We start from the raw sequence: 20,471 nt of genomic DNA on the forward strand, positions 1-20,471 counted from the left end.
GTTGAAAAGAGGTGAAGAAGCGTGTGCAGGCAGGTTGGAATGGGTGGAGAAAAGTGTCAAGTCTGTTGTGTGATAAAAGTGTACCAGCAAGAATGAAAGGAAAGGTGTACAGAACAGTAGTGAGACCAGCGAATGCGATGTTGTATGGTTTGGAGACAGTTGGACTTTGGAAAAGACAGGAGGAAGTGCTAGAGGTAGCAGAGCTGAAGATGTTGAGGTTCTCTTTGGGAGTGATGAGGATGGATAGGATCAGGAATGAGTACATCAGAGGGACAGCACATGTGAGATGTTTTGGAGACAAACTTAGAGAGGCCAGGTTGAAATGGTTTGGACCTGTTCAGAGGAGGGAGAGTGAATATATGGGTAAAATGATGCTGAGGTTAGAGCTGCCAGGCAGGAGGTCAAGAGGAAGACCAAAGAGGAGGTTTATGGATGTAGTGAAGGAGGACATGAAGGTAGTCGGTCTGAGAGAAGAGGATACAGAGGACAGGAATAGATGGAGGCAGATGATTCGCTGTGGCGACCCCTAAAGGTACCAGCCGAAAGAAAAAGAAGATGATAATATATAATATATATGTGCCCCAAATATCGAGTGCCTACTGTATATTGTAAATAGAAAATCTCTACAGCAAAAGGCCAACCGCTACATGCATTCGGTATGTTTCTACCATTTATTAATAATGATTTACACAGTTTGTTTACTATTTACTGTTTACCTGAACATTCAGTATTGTGCAATATAGCAATCCCTAGATAAACTTTAGGTTACCCTTAATATTTCTCTAATTTACACAAAGTTTCTATCTTTTATCACTTTTAAGATATAGCCTTTTGAAATTAAGATTGAGTCAAAATCGAACATTTTAGGAATAAACCGCTGGCGCCTAAAGGGTTAATTAATAAAATCAATGTATTGCCTGAAATCAGATGCAGAGGGCTCAAAAATATCTGCTATTAAACCTTAAAAAAAGAACAATGATGGGGTGGAAAGAGGTCAGCTTTCTTTCAGAGTAGGTGTGCATTTAATGCTGACATGGGAAATATGCAAGGTTACCGAAATGAGGGGACCAAGATGCACTTTTCTCCCCCTGGTGACTCAAAGTTAGCCTCCTGTGCAACTCATGAATAACTTAATGTGACCTCTTTGGCCCCTCCAATGTGTATATTTCTTGCCTATAATGCAACAGGAATGTATTGATTCTCCAGTGCAAATGTACTGGCAACAGTAGCATTTTATTTGGTAATTTCTCTTAAACGGAGAGAGTTAACGGGTTATTTCAACGATTAGCATATGGCTTTGTATCAATAGAAACCCTTGGGTATATTCGAATGATTGTGCTCTCCCCCTCATATCCCCCTGAGACAAGAGATGTATGCATTTTATTTCTGGACAAATTACTCTGATGACGTCAATTTACGTCATCGGTGCAATTTTTGGCCAGAGGCTAAAGACTACATACAACAGAGGGAGCTATTTCCGCATGTTTTCAACCTGCACATGGGGGGTGGGATCTCACTTACAGCTCAACTCGCAGCTGCAGGCGTTCATGTAAACGGAGCAGCCGGCGAGGCAAAGTCAGTGGCCGTTTGCCAATACCAAGTACGCAAACTTGTGACTTGTGTCTTTGGTAGTTCAAACTTGCCAAGTTCGACTCGAGAGACTCGACTCGAAACTCCAGGGGACGGGAGAAACCGTCATCAATCTCTATTGGGAATCGTCATCAGTCCCTAGTCAAGTACTGTTCCAATTCAAAGTTCACATCCAGCCAAGTACAGTTATAATCCCCGGATGCGTCCTTGATCCTCCCCTTTTATCGAGGATGCATCGGTAGATGACTTGTGGACTTCAGACAGACCGGTATCCCAGAATGCATCTCGCTCTTGCACCGACCAGCAAGCGCAACAGCGGACGAGAAAACCCACACAATTAAAAAATACTACAGTTAATGTGTCACAAAATTTAGTTTTAAGACTTTTTCAGGCAAGAATGCAGTTGTTTAAAGCTCAAATATGTGGTTCATATATGAACAGAGCGCCTTTTTGGCAATTTAATCTTGCTTTTTCGGAGTTGTGTGATCCAGTCGGTACAGCGGGTGATCAGTGCTCGTTAACCCGCTGAGAGCAGCCTTTACACAGCTAGACCTTCTGACGTTTGCCGCTAGCTCTGATGTCTCTGGTGGTTAAATATGAAATATAATTTGTCTTGTGTAGATCTAACGGGCGATCTTTGGTCTCATTAATCTATAATTTGTTCCCTGATCGTTTTGGAGTGAAGTTTTTTTATTTTAGGCTATTAACTTAACCGTTGTAGATAGCACCAACTTTGTTTGAAGAGACTGGGCTGTGTTTTGTCATATTTCATTTTATTAGAGTGAAAATCATATATATGCACACTTGTCTGAACCATTATTATTAGACTATTATTTAATGTAAACGAAAAGAGGCAGGTTTTTTATATTTCATTTTGTTAGATACATGCAGTGAAGATAATGCATTGCCTGCACTAAATTTGTGTGGCTATAATATCATATTTTTTTTGAAAATGAAAAGAGGCAGAGTGGTGTTTTATCATATATTTCGTTTTATTGTAGCCTAAAATTAACATATAGCCTATATATGTAGGCCTACACTTTCAGTGACACTATGAAGAACGCTGCTATCAGATCAGGTCTGACTTGTGTCCTGCCGTCCTTGGGAGTTCGTTCTACAGTCGAACTTGGCAAGTCTGAATTACACGGAGGCAAGTCAGAAGTTTGCATACTTGGTATTGAAAAACGTATGTTCTATGCTACAATAAAACGAAATATGTCATAAAACACGAGCTTCCTCTTTTTTTCTTTTAATAATAAAAAAAAAAAAGTATTATAATTTTAGGCTACAATAAAACTAAATGTCATAAACCGCCACTCTTCCTTTATTCCATTAAAGAAAACTTAAATATTTAAGGCTACATTAAAACGAAATATGTCATAAAATGATCTGCTTCTTTTCTCCATAAAAAATAAATAAATTATAGCCACATAAATGTGGTTCAGGCAACTAGGGCTGGGCGATATGGCCAAAATTTCATATCCCGATATAGCTCATTTGATATCCCGATAACGATATACATAACGATATAGAAATTTTTCTGTTAATTCAGTTAATACTCTATACAAAATTGCAACGTGGAAATGCAGTTTGAAATGATATACAAAACAAATAAAGGTAGTATGGACTACATTTTTATTTTATTTAGAACCTTTTTTTAAAGCAAGACTGTTGGTAAAGTTAACACCTGCCTAGGAATGTTAACCGATGACCGTTTGACCGATGGCTGACCGTATCAATGTTAACCGATCAAAGTTGGCGGTTAAAATAAATAAAAAAGTGATCTCTAAATTAGGCTATTATAGACAGTGGACTAAACGCTAGTACAGTTGGCCGTCTCATTCCAAAATCTTTTTGTGTGATTGAACATATCCCTCGCACTCAATTTTTCATAACTCGCCTGTTTGTACATAATAAACCGTAATAAACCAATAAAAACATTTGGCGCGAGGTCACAGCATTTGGGTTTGCTCGCTCACAAGGTTTGCAAAAAGTAAACACTCGAGGTTAGAGCCAGGGCAGACGACAGGATGAAGCGTGCATTTCGCTTAAGATGGGCTTACATTTGGAAATATATTACATCTTCATTTCAGTGGTAACACATAAGGTGTTGATCGTCTTTCTTTATTATTGTTAGCACTACCTCGAACTAAAGCGGCGTCTCTTCGGAGCTGTCATTTTCTTAAATTAGCCGCGGCAATGTTTCAAATGAGCTTCTAAAGCTGGACAAACGCCTTTATTTTCAACGCGATCACCTTGTACCCAAACCATTTCGAAACTAAGGAGCCATTTGTCCTCTGATTACAAACAAGCTCCTCTGCGGCGCGTTTGCGGGACTCGTGTTTCGCGCTGTGGGGGATTTTAAAAAAGTGACGTGAGTGGAAGGGAGGCGGCCGGCAACGCGTGTGTGTGTGAGTGAGAGAGCGAGAGAGAGACAGAGGGAGCGCGGCTCGCGGCTGTTATTTCAAATAGCGCAGCATATTTTAAACTAATCGGTTAACCGGTTTCAACCGGCTAATGAGGCTCGGTGGTCGGTCAAGAAAATGTTTAGTTTTCGCCATCCCTACTCCTGCCATTAAAATATTTCAATATATGGCTATAGTGTGCCACGAGTAAAAGCCCGTTGCAGCGTCTGTGTCTGAAGTTTGTTTTGAGCGCTTATACCACTATTCTGGCATAATTACTCTGAGAATTACCCTGGTCTGAACCGCGTCTACTACCGTCTTCCTTCATGTTTGTTTATGTATTGCAGCGTGCATGGGCATGCCGTGGCGTGAGGTGCATCTTGACGTAAAATTCTGCCATAAACGCCTTATCGTGGCGTAAGCGATAGAGCCTTATATAAAACGATAGACATTTTCTATCGTCCAGACGATATATTTCGTCATATCGCCCAGCCCTACAGGCAACTCATACCTTGATTATGCATGCATATTTATAACAAAACGAAATATAAAACACAACCCTGCCTCTTTTCTCATGTTTCTGATATCTGATGTTTAACCACACCAGAGTCAGACGTCAGATGGTCTAGCCGAGAAAAGGCTGCTCTCGGCAGGTTAACGAGCGCTGAGCGCCCACGGATCGATCACACAAAGCGGCAGATAAAATTTTCAAATATGCGCTCTCTTTATAAATAAACCACATATTTAATCATTAAACAAGTACAGTCTCATCTGAAAAAGTCTTAGAACTACATTTTTTGACACATGAACAGTAGTATTTTTAAATTACGCAAGGTTTCTCATCCGCTATTGACGCTTTGCTGGTCGGTGCGAGATGCATTCTGGGATGTCTCCTCTCGATGCAGCCTCGATAAAAGGGGCGGATCAAGGACAAATCCAGGGATTTTAACCGTAGCCTGCTTGGCTAGATGAGAACTTTGAATTGGAACAGTACTTGGGCAGCGATTGACGTTTCACAAATCCATGAGAACACAAGTACAGACAATTATGCATATTGAGAAAAGGCCAGTGTTTCAACTTCTCAAATTAATTCCTATGAAAGTTAAGCTTTCAAAGGCATGAACTGAAAACGCGCCAGACTGAACATGCGCTGCGAATGCATTGCCGCAGACGTGTTTACCTCAGCTCTCATCAAGAGAGCTCATTTATCACAGTGAGTGTAATCTGACTCCTGCAGCGTTTGTGCCGTGACACTCCCTGAGCGGCAAAATCCCATTATATTAAACAGACACGTTCAGTTTTTAATTGCAGTGTCTGTTCTCTAACTGAACTGATTTTGTGAAAAAGAACACGGTGGGGAAAGTGATCCAGTCACAGTGTGTCAGTAGGTGGCTTTGGAAGTAGCCTCATAGGGCAGCGAAGCATTCTAGGAATTGTTCCTAAATCCCCATTAGACAAAAATATATTTTCTGTCTTATCTCAGTCTAGAAACCACCAAATTAAAAAATATTTTCACATTTCTACTACATTAATGACCCAGTTTAAATACAGATTCATCTTCCCAGCACTGAAGTACCCCTTTACGAAATCAGTGAAAAATCTAAACACTAACACTATGTTAGTGTAACATAACCTTATATTTAACCCAGCAAAAATAACACTTATGTTTTCAAAAGCACTCACATCACTGGCACTCAAAGTTCCAAGCTCTCCATCCTGCTCAGAGTCCTTTCCCGATTCACTGCCTGTTGGATGAGAAGTGCCTGGATTCCCACTCGGACGTATCCAGATCTCCACACGCGAGGCGTCCTCACCACGACGCCCACCTGCATGACATCTGGAACCATGGGTACCTCCATCTGAATCCTGCTTTCGTCTACGTTCATTCTGGTCAGCCTAGGTTGAAAAAAGTGAACAAATATGACACTTTTTTTTTTCTTTTAGAGCAGCATTTTTAACATGCATACCTTGCGCTTGGCTTCCTCAAACAGACTCATTAGGCTCTCCTTGGCTGTGAGGATCGGGTTACTAGCAGCTAGACTACGCATGTAATAGTATACAGCATCCAGCTTTCGCTTCTAAAAAACAACAACAAAAAGAGATGAAAGGAGAAAGAAGTAGTTTAACTTTCATGATAATAATAGTCAACATATAAGCTAATGACATACAAACAACAATTGTAACTATTGAGTTTTAAACTGACAAGACTACAACTTTTTTATGCTAGTCTAAGAATTAATTTTTTTAATAATTTTTGTGCAAATACTTTCATGTTTATATTTATAGATTTGTCATATTTATATATTATGCTATGATGGTGGTCTCACCGTGTACACTGCAAGAAGGGCCAGCTGGTTGTAGGGTCGACCATTTTTCGGAGCTATCTGCTGAGCTTTTAGATACCAACTGCACATGAGAAAAGGCAAATTGACAATGTTGGAATGTGAAAAAACAACACTACAACTTAACCGATGACTTCTCATAGGTAAACGAAGGAGGCAAAAAAAACAAAGATTAATGTTCCACTATTTTAAATAAGTTTAGCAAGTGAAAGAGCTTGTTTGTGTGAAGTGAGAATTTGTTTTGTGCTTGTGTGAGGTTATCTAGTGCTGCATGATTGACTGAAATTAAAGCAATATCGCGATTTGGCTTAGTGATATTATGAAATCGGAAAAGCTTACATTTTTAAATAAATATATGTGCCGTAGAAAAACTGTTCAGAGCAGATGGATCAGTTTGCAGTAAATGCTGCTCCATCTCTGAGTCAATGGCAGTTTAGTTCGAAACGGGGCACGGTTTGCATGGAAAATTATTAATGCGAAAAGCTGTCATGGGAAACTCAGTGTGGACACGGGTACCAAACCCAAGACTACCTCAGGAGATGGTCTGAGTTTGGTGACACTTGAAATTTGCCGTGATTTACGTGAATGTAAAAGAAACACAGAATTGGGTGTGCACTTACGCACATGTTCTTAGCCGATTACAATGCATTTAGTTCAAGAAAACACTTGAAAAAGAGGAATGATAGTAGGGCTGGGTAAAAAATATAGATTTCTTAATTTTAATCCATTCTCATTTTTACAAACTGATATTGATTCTTAAATCCCAAGAATCAATTAGTTATCCTGTTTTCAATTTATGAATGAATGGATCATTCTAGCACGCCTCCCCATAAGTAAAAGTTGTGTGCCCAGACTATTCTCTACTATATGTGTCGCAGCTTCGACCTAAAACATACACTTTTTTTTTTTTTACAAGTAACTTATTAAAATCATTCAGATATTGCGTGCCGTTGCAATATGCATATTGCGATATTTCAATAAATATATTGAAAGATATTTGCGGATGACATTGCACAGCCCTAAACGGAAGGATGTCAATAAAACAGCTTGTAAAAAATGATTAGTCACGTTTACCTCAGAAAAAACATTCAGTGACCCAGGCCTGTGCAAAATTCAGAATTGGCCTCCATTCAAGTCATGAATTGGAATTGGAATTGACTCCACCCCACAGGAATTTGAATTTGAATGACAGGAATTAGAATTACATTCATGACAATTCAAATAAATTCCACAGTCACACATCAGAAAGAATGCGTTGCATCTCACATACATTCAGTGTTAGGAAGGTTACTCTGGAAATGTAATTGCTTACATAAGTTACCTATTATAAATGTGGTTTGGATTACTTTATCAATGCAAAGCAATTTCCTTTTATTCCTTTTATACCTATGATTAGTAACTAATTGAATATATATATATTAGAGTACATGGAAATGACCTGTTTATATTTGACTTTCAGTTATGCTATTCAGTTAACAGTCTATTTGATGCTGGCACAAGTAGGAACAAACTTGTTATTGCACTATATACTGGGAATAACTGATAACGGTCTGTTGAATTATTAGAAAAATAATGCACACCCTGCATTAAGGCCCTGTGCACAAATAATGCGCACACCCTGTGCACGAAAGCGGAGTGGCTGTTACACCTCTGGTGTGCATTATTTTTCATATTTCATATTTTTCAAAAGCCTGGAGTCAATTATTCCGCTTATACTACAGTCACACCTTAAGACATTGACCCGTATATTTAAAGGGATTCGTCCGTTTTTTTTAACTTAAATCGCTATTGTGAGTAGGACTATTTCATCCGCGTCTCATCCAAAGGTTCTTTTGCTAGTTCCGAAATGTCATTTTAAAGCTGGTAACGGAGCCATCGATATCATTCTACTGTAGTTATTAGAGAGAGAGAGAGCTTGTGTGCATTAGGCTACCTCTGTGCGTCTCTAAACGGTGCTGTTATTACCTCGCTAGTGAAAATAAAGTAATTTGTAGCCTTTAAGTTGCTTTATGTTGTTGTTTTTTTAGTCCTGTAAGTTTCAGTCATTACAGTCAACTATGCGAAGTGATATGGAACTGTAATGCGGTCAAGAGAGCTGCCTGGAACTACATTCGTGGTGCTTTTCCCAGAAAATAATTGCACACCTCAGAACCTTCATCAGCCTATGAGTCATCAGTCTACATTCGTTCGTGCTTATGCTCCACAAGTAGGCTGTAAGAAAGATGAGAAAAAGCTTTTGGAGCGAGTTGGAGGAAGTGATGCAGACTGTTCCCAGAGGTGAGAGGGTAGTGATAGGGACAGATTTGAATGGACATGTTGGGGAAGGGAAAAGTGGGGAAGTGATGGGCAGGTTTGGTCTTCAGGAAAGGAACCCAGAAAGACAGAGGTTGGTGGACTTTGCTAAAAGTATGGAGATGGTTGTGGTGAACACATATTCAGAAGAGGAAGGAACACAGGGTGATATATAAGAGTGGTGGCAGGAGCACAAAAGTGGACTATATCTTATGTAGACGCTGTAATCTGCTGGAATTTATCTATTGTAAAGTAGTGGTAAGTGAGTGTATAGCTAGACAGCATAGGATGGTGGTGTATAAGATGACTCTGGTGGTGCGGAAGATGAAGAGAGTAAAGGCAGAGGAGAAGAGGAGGAAGGAGTTGAGACGAGCTTTAGGTGGTCAAGAAGGGCTTCCAGATGACTGGACTACCACAGCCAAAGTGATCAGGAAGACAGGTAGGAAGGTTCTAGGTGTGTCATCTTGAAGGAGGAAAGAAGACAAGGAGACTTGGTGGTGGAACGAGGAAGTCCAGGAGAGTATCCAGAGGAAGATGTTATCTAGGAAGAAGTGGGACAGTGAGAGGAAGGAGGAAAGTAGACAGGAATATAGGGTGATGCAGCGGGAGGTTAAGATCAAGGTGTCAAGGGCCAAACAGAGAAAGCGTATGAGGACATGTATGCGATGTTAGATAGTAAGGAAGGTGAGAAGGATGTGTATCGATTGGTGAGGCAGAGGGATAGAGATGAAAAGGATGTCCAGGAGGTTAGAGTGATTAAAGATAGAGATGGAAATGTTTTGACAGGTGACAGGAGGGTGAGAGAAAGATGGAAGGAGCCAAAATAAGAAGAATGTTCATCAGCTAATCAGATTCTAGCATTCAACGTTCCTGTAGTATAAAATAATAATAATACTTGCAGTTATTCACATCCCAACCTAACCATAAGCTCTACTCTTCTGCACAATGCTAATGGTCACAACTTCAACATAACAGAAATTCTTTCAAATGTCAAACATAAATGAACATTATACATTAACAGATGTTTCCCTTCACTCAAAAACACATAGCCTAGTAATCTAGATGCACCAGAGCAGCAAATCTAATCTGCCGCGAGTTTCGTCTAGCAACTTTCAATACACTTCTGAGCTGTAAAAACCAAACTGTGGTCAGGCCAATCACATTGTGTATATAGTCAGTGGGAGGGGCTTAACATAATGACGGCAGAGTTGCGCTTGCGCGCTACTAGTAAACACAGAAGCTTGCAAACTGCTTCTAATCAACTTTGACCGCGACTGGAAGACTTGGAGTTAAGATTTTCTCCGGGAAAAGAACAAAGAAAAGCACTGAAGTCATTCTTAAAAAGAGAAGATGTGTTCAGAGTTTTGCCAACCATATACGGCGAAAGTTTAATCTGTCAACTAGCTCCACTTAACGTTACTCTGGTTGGTTGTAGCTATCCTATTGCGTGCAGAGGAAGTTTGAAAGACAACCGTTTATCCGTCCCTCGGATTGAGCCCTGTCAAAGGTGAGTTTCCAGACCAAACATCTTGATGTGGGTCTGGCTTGTCAGGCTAAAAAACACATTAAACAATACTTAATTTCAATATTAATCTCCATTTCCAGCCATATGCAAAGCATGCTGGGAACAAACAATGCTGTCTCTAAATAACACTGCACAATTGTGCTATTTCTCTTCAAATAATCAAGTAATCTCATTGTCCTTAATTTTATCAGCTTAAGTGGTTCCTCAATTCAAGCCACAAAATTGCTTACATTTTCCTTAAAAAATTAGGAAAGTGTATAATTTGATTTTACTTTGAACCACAATTTTCTTAAAGGGGGGGTGAAATGCCGTTTCATGCATACTGAGCTTTTTACACTGTTAAAGACTTGGATTCCCCTCCTAAACATAGACAAAGTTTCAAAAACTAATGTTGGACGTTTGATGGAGTATTTCTGTGTTTCTCTCAGAGCCCTACTCATTTAATAAAATGTATATCAGTTCATGGTTTGTGTGTGTATAAGAGAGATAGAGAAAATGTCAGTATTTCATAAAGACTTGAGATTAAATAAACTGCTTAAGTATTGTAGAGCTTGTAGTATTAATTTTTCACATGCAGTTACACATTGTCGGTTAAAAACAAGAAAGTGGCTGGTAAAAACATGGAGTGGCTGGTAGATTTTGAAATCCACCAGGCCGGTGGACAAAAAAGTTAATTTCCATCCCTGATCCAGTCGTCCGTGAACACTTATGTGGCGCGCCACGCTCCACTTTATTCCTATGAGTGACGTCGAGCGACTTCAATGCTTCAGCACAGCATTCCGGGAAGGCAGCGCTGCATTTTGAACTGATTTGAACGCAGAAATGACGGGAAGCTTCACAACATCGTTTCAGTCGCGTCTCAAAGTGGATTTACACGCCACTGCTTTCACAGGACTTCACCAAATCATACCAAAGAAGTGTGTTTTTGACTGAGCGGTCCCAGCGATAAAGGTTTGGTCCTGCTTTGGAAGCAGCCGGTGAGTTAAACTGCTTCAAATGTCTCTGCTTTTGGCTACCGTCGCATGAGTAAACAACAGTAAACGACACGATCGCGTGCTTCGTCATTCAAATGCGCTAACGGTTACTCCATTGTTGTTCTGTATAACGTTACACTAGTCTGACGTGCAAAACCGTTTTGCTTGCTACTTCTAAGGTCTAGTCACATACAATAGTCCATAAACCAAATCATGTCCTCATACACTGCGAGTAAAGACACAGAAATGTGGAGAGGCCACTAAATACAGTACATACCACAGAGACGGACGTCCTGATGTTGCCGTTTCTCCTGTTCAATTTATTTCTGCCTCAGATTTGATTCTGGATCATATCTGTATTAGCTGAGATAGCCATGGGTTTCTCCACGCTTGAGGACGTCACTGCTTTGTTCGAGATCGTCATTCTTTAGCTCCGCCCACACGATACGCCTCCAGCCGCTCGTTTTTTTCCGGAAAGACTCGGTACAGCCTATATTTCTTTTATAAATATGATAAAACTAAAGACTTTTCGGAGATATGAAGGAAGCAATGCTACTCTATAGGTACTCAAGATTGACATGGGATTGACTGAAACTGAGTGTTTCACCCCCCCTTTAAGAAAAAATGCACACTATTTTTAATTATCACATTTTTTTGGTGAAAATTACAAGACCCATGATTCATTTTTTACAGTGTCACTCCTCAACCCTGCATAATTTTTTTTCTAAAATACAGATAATGATACATGGAGGGAGGAAAAATTAAGTGAGCGTGCCCGAGTTCTATTTGGGACCATTTTACAGCTGGAGTTACACCTTCATCATGACTGCAAGTTTGCATGTGCACTCGCAGCCTTTTGTTTTGTGCAAATGTAAGTTGTAATATAGTGTTTTTTTGTGCAGGCCTATCTATAGCTGATTTATCTCATAAGGATGCATTTGGTTAATAATTAACGTTAGAGGCGAGCTGTAGTAAAAGCGTGGTGATCGGCTTCAGCTCCTACAGCAATGCACAGATACATTGCACAGCAATACTCGCGCATGTAACTTAGTTCAAGTTCACTTGCTCATTCACATCAGATTGTGCATAAGTAATTTGTAATATTACATTTATTTTGTAACATTATATATGTGATCAATCATAAAGGATGCGTTTCTTTTAGCGAAATAAAACGCACTAGCAAATGGCTTCAGTCAGTGATGGCTACCGGTTTTCATTCAGTGCTTCGGCTTTAGCGCATACAGAGCAATGCATAATAACTATGATTGGGACTGTCATATTATCTAACAGAAATGAGAACACTATTTTAATAAATGGTTGTAAAGTCATTGGGTTTAGGTGCCGTGTTCAGAGCGTTGTTCCTATAGCGCGTGAACACCACGCGTCTCCCATTCTGAATATGAATACAAGCAACTCAATTCAAGTTCACTTGTGAATTCGCATAATTTTGTGAAGATATATAAAACTTATAATATTTTGTTAACTTTATATAAATCTGATTAATCTCATATAGGAAGCTTTTTGTTGAGTTAAATAATGCAATAACAAAGAGCTTCAGTGTAACTTACCAGTGTTGATTCAGCGCATCAGCTTAAGTTAATTAAGTTAACTAATAATAACTATGATTGGGACTGTCACATTAACATAACATTAATGAAAACAATATTTTAAAAATCGTTTTGAATTAATTGGGTTTAGGTGACGTTTCAGCACGCTGTTCTTGGAAGAGCGTCCACACATTCAGAATAACGCATCTGAGGCGGCGTGTTCGTGTTGTATTAAAGGTTATATTTGGTTATTAAATAAGTAATTTAATTAAATTATAAATAACATCGACTAATTTTACAATCCCATAGCCCTTTGTTTAGATAAAAAAATCCTTCTCATTCATTTGGTGAAGAACATGGCGTTTTGAGCACATTGCACATCCTGTCATGCTGTCGGCTATAAGCCACTGCTGTAGACGCATATTTCAGTATTACGGTCTGGCCTGTGCTCCAAAACGTTCAACTGTAACACCAATCCATGTGCAAATTTTTTTTTTACATAAAGCCCTATTTAACAACTTACCTGCGGGCCTTCCCATAGTTAGCAGAGTCACTAGCCTGTTCACGATAACGTGCAATATCACCCTGACAGATCATGCAGCGCTGGGCACTGATCAGAGCATACTTGACCTGCAACAAGGTAAAGTGGATTCACACTTTTTGAATGTGCTTGCATACATTTCTATTCAATAATAGTAGAACTATATAACTGTAAAAGGCATATAACAGCGGGGCCTAAGTAATTCATAGTATTTGAGAAACACAAGGTGTGTACCGTCTTGCGTAGAGGTCTTGCTCGTATAGCCATGCAGTCCATATAGTCTTCAAGCTTGAACTGAAACACTGTCTGTAACTTCTGTAGAAGTGAATCAAAGAACACTGCCCCCTAGAGCAAAAAAATTAACATTGAATCGTCACTTTCTGTCGCAAAAGTTTTTTACACACATATATATATATATACTGATGCACGCACACACACACACACACACTTCTCTGATTTTACTTTTTAAAGTTATCTGATTGTGTAAAATTAACATTTTTGTTTTTATTCTCTGAACAACTGACAACATTTTTCCAAAATTCCAAATAAAAATATAGTAATTTAGAGCATTTATTTGACGAAAGCTGGTCAACTGGCCAAAATAACAAATAAGATGCAGTATTGTCAGACCTCGAATAATGGAAAGAAAATAAGTTCATATTCATTTTGAAACAACGCAATACTAATGTTTTAACTTAGGAAGAGTTCAGAAAATCAATATTTGGTGGAATAACCCTGATTTTGAATCACAACTTTTGTGCGTCTTGGTATGCTCTCCACCAGTCTTTCACATGCAACATTCCAGAGGTTTGCAATGGGCTTCAGGTCTGGAGATTGGGCTGGCCATGACAGGGTCTTGATCTGTTTGGTCCTCCATCCACACCTTGATTGACCTGGCTGTGTGGCATGGAGCATTGTCCTTCAAAAACGGCATGCATTCTTCACAAAGACAAATCTGCCCGATTCCAGCCTTCCATCACCAAATTTTACAGTGGGTGCGAGACACTGTGGCTTGTAAGCCTCTCTATGCCTCCGTCTAACCATTAGACGACCAGGTGTTGGAAAAAGCTGAAAGTTGGACTCATCAGAGAAGATGACCTTACTCCAGTCCTCTACAGTCCAATCCTTATGGTCTCTTGCAAACCTCAGCCTGGCTCTTCTTGGCTCTTTTCTAGTTTTGCAGGTCTTCAACCCTGCCAGTTAGGAGCCTGTTTTAAAACGTCCTCGCTGTGCACTTCACCCCAGTTGCCTTTTGTCATTCTTTTTGTAGGTCACCTGATGTCATCCTACGGTTGTTGAGTGACATTCAAATTTGTTGGCAGTCATTCCGGGCAGTGGAGAGTCGTTTTCACCCTCTGCCGGTCTGTAGCTTTGTTGTCCCCAATGTCTGCTGCTGACCTGCTGCTTGACCTTGTTCTTATGAACCGCCGTCTTTGAAATTTTAAGCACGGAAGCAACCCGCGCTCACTGTATCCCTCTTCCAATAAAGCCATAATTGAACCCTTTTCATCACTCAAAATGATCCTTTCCAACTTTTTTGGCATGGTCAATAGTTATTTTTGATTCCAATTACTTCTGAGGTACTAGCCCAGGGGTCGCCAACTGGCGGACTCCGGTCCGGATCCGGACCGCGAGATGCATCCATCCGGACCGCGAAGCCTTTTGACACACTGAAATAACTAAATGCCTAATGCGATTTAAAATAAATAAATAAATAATCACATTTATATCAGGCAGCTCAGTAGAACCGTTTTTCCAATGTAGCCACGGTTGCGTTGACAGTTAAAGGGGTCGCACACCGGACTGAAGCTCATGGGCGCGTCTCAGGATCTCACAGCGGACGCACACATTACGCGCGAGCTCAGTTTTGAATCGACTCCTGACAGAAGAACTTCACGATGAGTGTATCTCTTGTAGCACAGGGTGAAATCAGTATGTACATGGAGGATTTGAGGGAAATATAATATAAATGTAATACATCGTGCAGCTCTTCTGTCAGAAGTCGATTCAAAACTGAGCTCGCGCGTATGTGAGCGTCCAGTGTGAGATCCTGAGACGCGCCCATGAGCTTCAGTCCGGTGTGCGGCTACGTTACTATGCTCACTACATGTTTAGACGCGCAGTGAAGAGACTGAAGAAAGCGGCGCGCAAAACAGAGGCTGAATCAGAAATTGGCCCCTTAACCCTCATCCACTATTCCCTACGTTAGTCCACTATTACAGTTCACTTGAAGGAGTGAATGAAAACGAGTGCGTGAAGTCGGACAGCTGTTGTGTGTACATCGGCTGTACACTCGTTATTGCGGTGCAACATGTGAGTACACTCAAACATGTCCACTGTGGTTTCGGACGCCACTACAAATGGCTGTCCCCTCAAATAATGCCCTATTTAGGGTATAGGGGCGATTTCTGATTCAGCCATACACATTTTAAAGACCCCTTTATCCTCAGCAGTCTGAGGTAAGGGCGCAGAAAATAAATGAGCCAATTTCTCACATGCACAGAAGTTCAGACAATGTAGCTATATTCACTTTTTTATTATTATTATTATTTTTTTTTTTTGGAACAAGGAATGTTTATGCTTCCATTCCATCTTTAAGTTCAACTCAGCTCAGCCTTTTGAGAGGTTATTTACGTTCTTCTGGATTTAAAGGAACAGTTGAAATAAAGAGATAAAATATTTTGTGGACTTTTTCATTTTTCCAACACTGGTGGCACCTTATTTTTGCCTGTTTGTGTTTCTGGATGATATTGCTAATGATTTTTTACCAGTGCAATTTGAAGTACAGAGAGAGCAGTGCTGAAGATAGTCTCTACCTAACTAAATGTAGGCTATACATGTGAATGAACATAACATTATGTTATGAGATTTCTGTTTTGTTTTTTAACCAGGAGGGTTTGTGTTCATTGATTGTTACTGTTTATCTCAGTTCAGCAGAAAAAGCACTTTAGTTGCTAGTAATGTTGAAATTAATGTATTTTCAGTGCAGAATTAGAGATGAAGGCATTTTTTCATTCATCATATTTTTGTCAGACATGGCTACTGGTTGAATTAGATATTTTGTACCAATGCAAACAGAATAACCTCAAAATTAAATACAGGATTACCTATGTTTGCTTTAAAAAAATGAAAAGACATACTTTATCTATATGAGAACATATTACATTTTGTTCAATAAAGACATTTTAATCTACACTAATTTCTTTAGTCTGGCAAAAAGACATCGATTCATGTTTTTAGGTATATAACTGTCCGGACCTCGGCCGGTGAGAAGGTTTTATTTCTGGACCCCAAGCTATTTTAGTTGAAGACCCCTGTACTAGCCTCTTCCACCATCACTGAAAATTGTGAATTTAGTTTTGCTGGGTTTAGTATAATGCCACCTTTATACTCAAAACATCAATAGATGATGCATTAAATATGTATTACCTTATACATATTGAAATGAGTGACCATTTTAGAGGGTTCACACACAGGCCTCTGTTTTGGGCTAATTCAGAGTTGTTTATGATCAAAGTTATACAACTCAAATTTAAGTTACTTTTGGGTGCAATAACTTTAACATTGAATGCCATGTCTGTGTATGTGTCCAAAAACACGTATTGGAGTAGGAGGAGTTACATGACATATTCGTTTACATCTCTGGTTGTAACCCAAAACAAAGATAAAACCTTACAGTAATCTAACAAAAACATGTATTCCATAAGTATGTAATTATGTCAGTGCAATTTAGACAAGCAATTTAGACACCAAGATTACTTGGCTAGGTCAAATAATGAAGGAGATAGGATATTGTAAGGCCTTCCTGCCCATCTTGGATGCCATCTTGAAAATTACACCTTTCTAGTGGTCAAACTTTGGTAAACTTTTATAATGTTATTAAGGACACCTAATACTACAAAAAACAGCTGAAAAACCTTTTGTGAGAATTTTTTTTGGGTTAGGTGTCCCCCCCCCCATATAAGCGGCCGCCTACAAGTAAACCACAGCAAGAAGCAATTGCTTAATACAAGTAAAAAGTTTTCAAGTATTTACTTAATCAAGTAAACGGTAATTAATAAAATATATACTTATAAACAAATGACAATAGGACAAATAAATACAACATAAAGATGCATATCTACAAATAGTGCTTTGTGCTGTTTTCCCCGTTTATGTTGTTGTTAAGCTATGTTAGTTTGCTTTCACTTTGAGAACTTACTAATGCGCAGATCCAGTACTTACGGACACATCCCAAACTTTTTTACTCAAGTCAGGATATGGACATATGCATAATGTATACATTTGATCGTTCAAGAGTAGGCTAATGAGCCTAGAAATAATACATTCAATACACTCGCACTGACAGGCAACAAACACATGCAGTCTGACATCAGAGTTCACATTACTGTTATTAACTCTTTTAGTGCAATTGGGTATATTATACTTGTATTTGGTCATTACGCAAGATGGTGAGAAAGATTTGCATTCGCTTTCTCAGCTCAGGTGTCATATCTAGCCTGACCTGCTGTCAGTTTACTTCACATGAGGGAGGGGTTATTTGAAAGCGGCAACCAGACTGATTCAAGTACGTCTTTATCAAATAAACAATTATTTATTTCTCATCTACCCTCAATTGATTGGACTATTATTTTTGTATTACATGGCCCTCACACTCACACTCACACTCACACTCACACTCACACTCACACTCACACTCACACTCACACTCACACTCACACTTACTCGCTCTCGCGCGCATCTCAGACACACGCGCTTCTCACCGACACACGCTCTTCTCACCCACACACGCGCATCTCACCGACACACACGCGCATCTCACCGACACACACGCGCATCTCACCGACACACACGCGCATCTCACCGACATTTTCATTTTAAACATACCAGTACATACCGTTTTCGGTATCCAACCCTAATCATTTGCCTCCATCCCAATATACTGAACAACGCGACATACGTTCAAATCACACGTTAGTGGTAGAATTAACACTATAATTATTCACAATCACGAAATATCATTTTTTGAATGCGTTTTAAAGCCTTGCCGGTTAAACATTTTAAATTTGTTAAACATTGTTAAACATTTACATTAAACATTTTATTTGCGTGCTTATGCACTTTTCCGAGCGCGCGCACTAAACGCCTGTCAAACACGTGATTACAGAACTAAGTAGTTGTACTTGTCTTACCTTGATAATACTGTCAAATACACACATGGTTTACATAAACAGAGTCGGTTATGTCTTAAGTGAAAGTAAAATCGGCATGTGTCATTATTAAATGCACGCAGGTCTTCAATGCTGTCCTTAAAGGTACAGTTCACCTCTAAAATTATGTAATTATTTATTCACTCTAATATTGTTCCAAACCTGTATTCATTTCTCGAATGACAGTTTTCATTAGAAAACTAATTTTTGAGCTTAGATTTTAACTGTAGGTCCGCAATGGTAGAGGCTCGTGCTGCGGAGCCATACGAACATATAAAAATGCTTAAGAGGGTCTTTTCTGCTGCGCAACAGACTGCACTCCAGACTAACCCCATATCACTTAGACATGTTACTTTTAAAAAAATAAAAACCATACAAGGTATGGATTGAGGTATTTTCAAGGCTTCAGTGTATTTTCGTTTTGTCAACTTAATTTGGTAATTATTTAAGTTAAAAATATTTAGTGTAGGCCTATTTATTTTATGCTTTTTATTTATTTTATTCTGTTTTTCTCTGTTGTCAGAAACACTGCAGGTACATGAAACAGAATATAGGTTGTTGTTGAGCGAATCTAGGTTGTTGTTGGAGTGGTGTCAGTCTTTATGCTGCTGTTTGCACAGTAAAATTAAGCTGTGAAAAAAAAGCTTTTTCAAACGGGTCACAGACACTCGTCAATTGTATTTTTCGGACCCACTTTATATTAGGTGGCCTTAACTACTATGTACTAACATTGTAATTAATCATTTGATACTTATTGGCCCTCATTTATCAAAAGTGTGTACACCAAATTTCCAGCGTACACCTTGCGTACACCCAAACCCACGGTGACTTTGAGATTTATCAATATGGACGTTGGCGTACGGCATGCTCAAATCCTACGCCAGCTCAGGGGGTGGTGTACACACATTTGATTTAGTGTGAAAATGCGCAGAAAAACTATTTCTAACACCACAAAACGCACTGACAAATATATACTATATTATGACCCACTGTAAAAAACAACAACAACACCAACAACAACATTGTAATTATAAACTTCAGTGTTTATTTTTGTGCAACGTAGACTTCAATGTTTAATTTATGTGACTATAAGCTACCAAAGCATTTGAGGCATGTATTCCTTCAGTTGCGAGCCTGTGCGGCAGCTGGACTGAGACTGAATAATTCAGACCGACAAAATAATGAAAATTACATTCTTCTTATTTTAAATATTAATAAAATAAATAATAACAACATTCTTCTTCTAAATAACAATAAGTGTCATTAATAATAAAAATCATAATAATATAATAAAAAGAATCTTACAAATTGTCATGCAATTATTAATGTGAATGAATGGTAGGCTACTCCACATCACATCATCATATCGTAAACTCCAATACATGTGCCATGATACGAAATTAAATGCTAATTGTTTCAAAACATGTGCTGTAAAATAATGTAATGTTTATCATCCAAACAGCTTTAAACTGCTGGAGTGCGCTTCTCAACCTCCACACTTCGTAATTTGGGTCCATATTTGTTTGTTTTTGGGTGCCTTTAATCCCACTCTTTAAACTCCCAAATAAAACAATTTCGCTTTTTTCAACTTCCCTGGTGATGGTCTCGATGGGCTCAATCATCTCAATAGTTCAGTAGTCAGGGCACTGATCAGGGAGTCAGCCCATTGACTTATGTCCTAATCAGTGCCCTGACTAGTGGACTAGTAAGATGATTGAGGTGCGCCCGATCTCCACGTCGGAGAAGTTTCGCTTCTTTTCGTCTTCCGTGTGTCCATGGCGTAAAATGAGGGTGTGGGGGAGGCGGAGACTTGAATATATAGGGGTGTGTTATTCTAAAGGCGATCGTTTTCAGCCGCGGCATTTATCAAGGGCAGGTATTGCGTACACCTGGATTGCAGAGGTGTGCACAGCTTCATAAATCAGGCGGTGAGAGGAGTGTAAGCATAATCTTACGACAACATATACGCCCGTTTCTACGCAAGATTGATAAATGAGGGCCATTGTGTATATACATGTTTTTACATACCTGCATGTAATTACATC

The 20,471-nt window shown here is 39.2% G+C and overlaps 1 protein-coding gene across 2 annotated transcripts in view; it reads right to left on the reverse strand.

Annotated features, from left to right (window-relative positions):
- Positions 1-20,471, reverse strand: part of smg6 (SMG6 nonsense mediated mRNA decay factor) — a 77,623-nt gene that overhangs the window by 39,414 nt on the left and 17,738 nt on the right. For both annotated transcript variants that reach the window (XM_067432743.1, XM_067432744.1), the window contains 5 exons: positions 13,451-13,561; positions 13,199-13,305; positions 6,323-6,401; positions 5,963-6,073; positions 5,679-5,891 (listed from right to left, as the gene is read on the reverse strand). In XM_067432743.1, coding sequence (XP_067288844.1) covers positions 5,679-5,891; positions 5,963-6,073; positions 6,323-6,401; positions 13,199-13,305; positions 13,451-13,561 — 621 coding nt within the window. The remainder of the gene's footprint in view (positions 1-5,678; positions 5,892-5,962; positions 6,074-6,322; positions 6,402-13,198; positions 13,306-13,450; positions 13,562-20,471) is intronic.

This window comes from Pseudorasbora parva, chromosome 23 (genome assembly GCF_024679245.1).
Source record: "Pseudorasbora parva isolate DD20220531a chromosome 23, ASM2467924v1, whole genome shotgun sequence".
Lineage (NCBI taxonomy): Eukaryota > Metazoa > Chordata > Actinopteri > Cypriniformes > Gobionidae > Pseudorasbora > Pseudorasbora parva.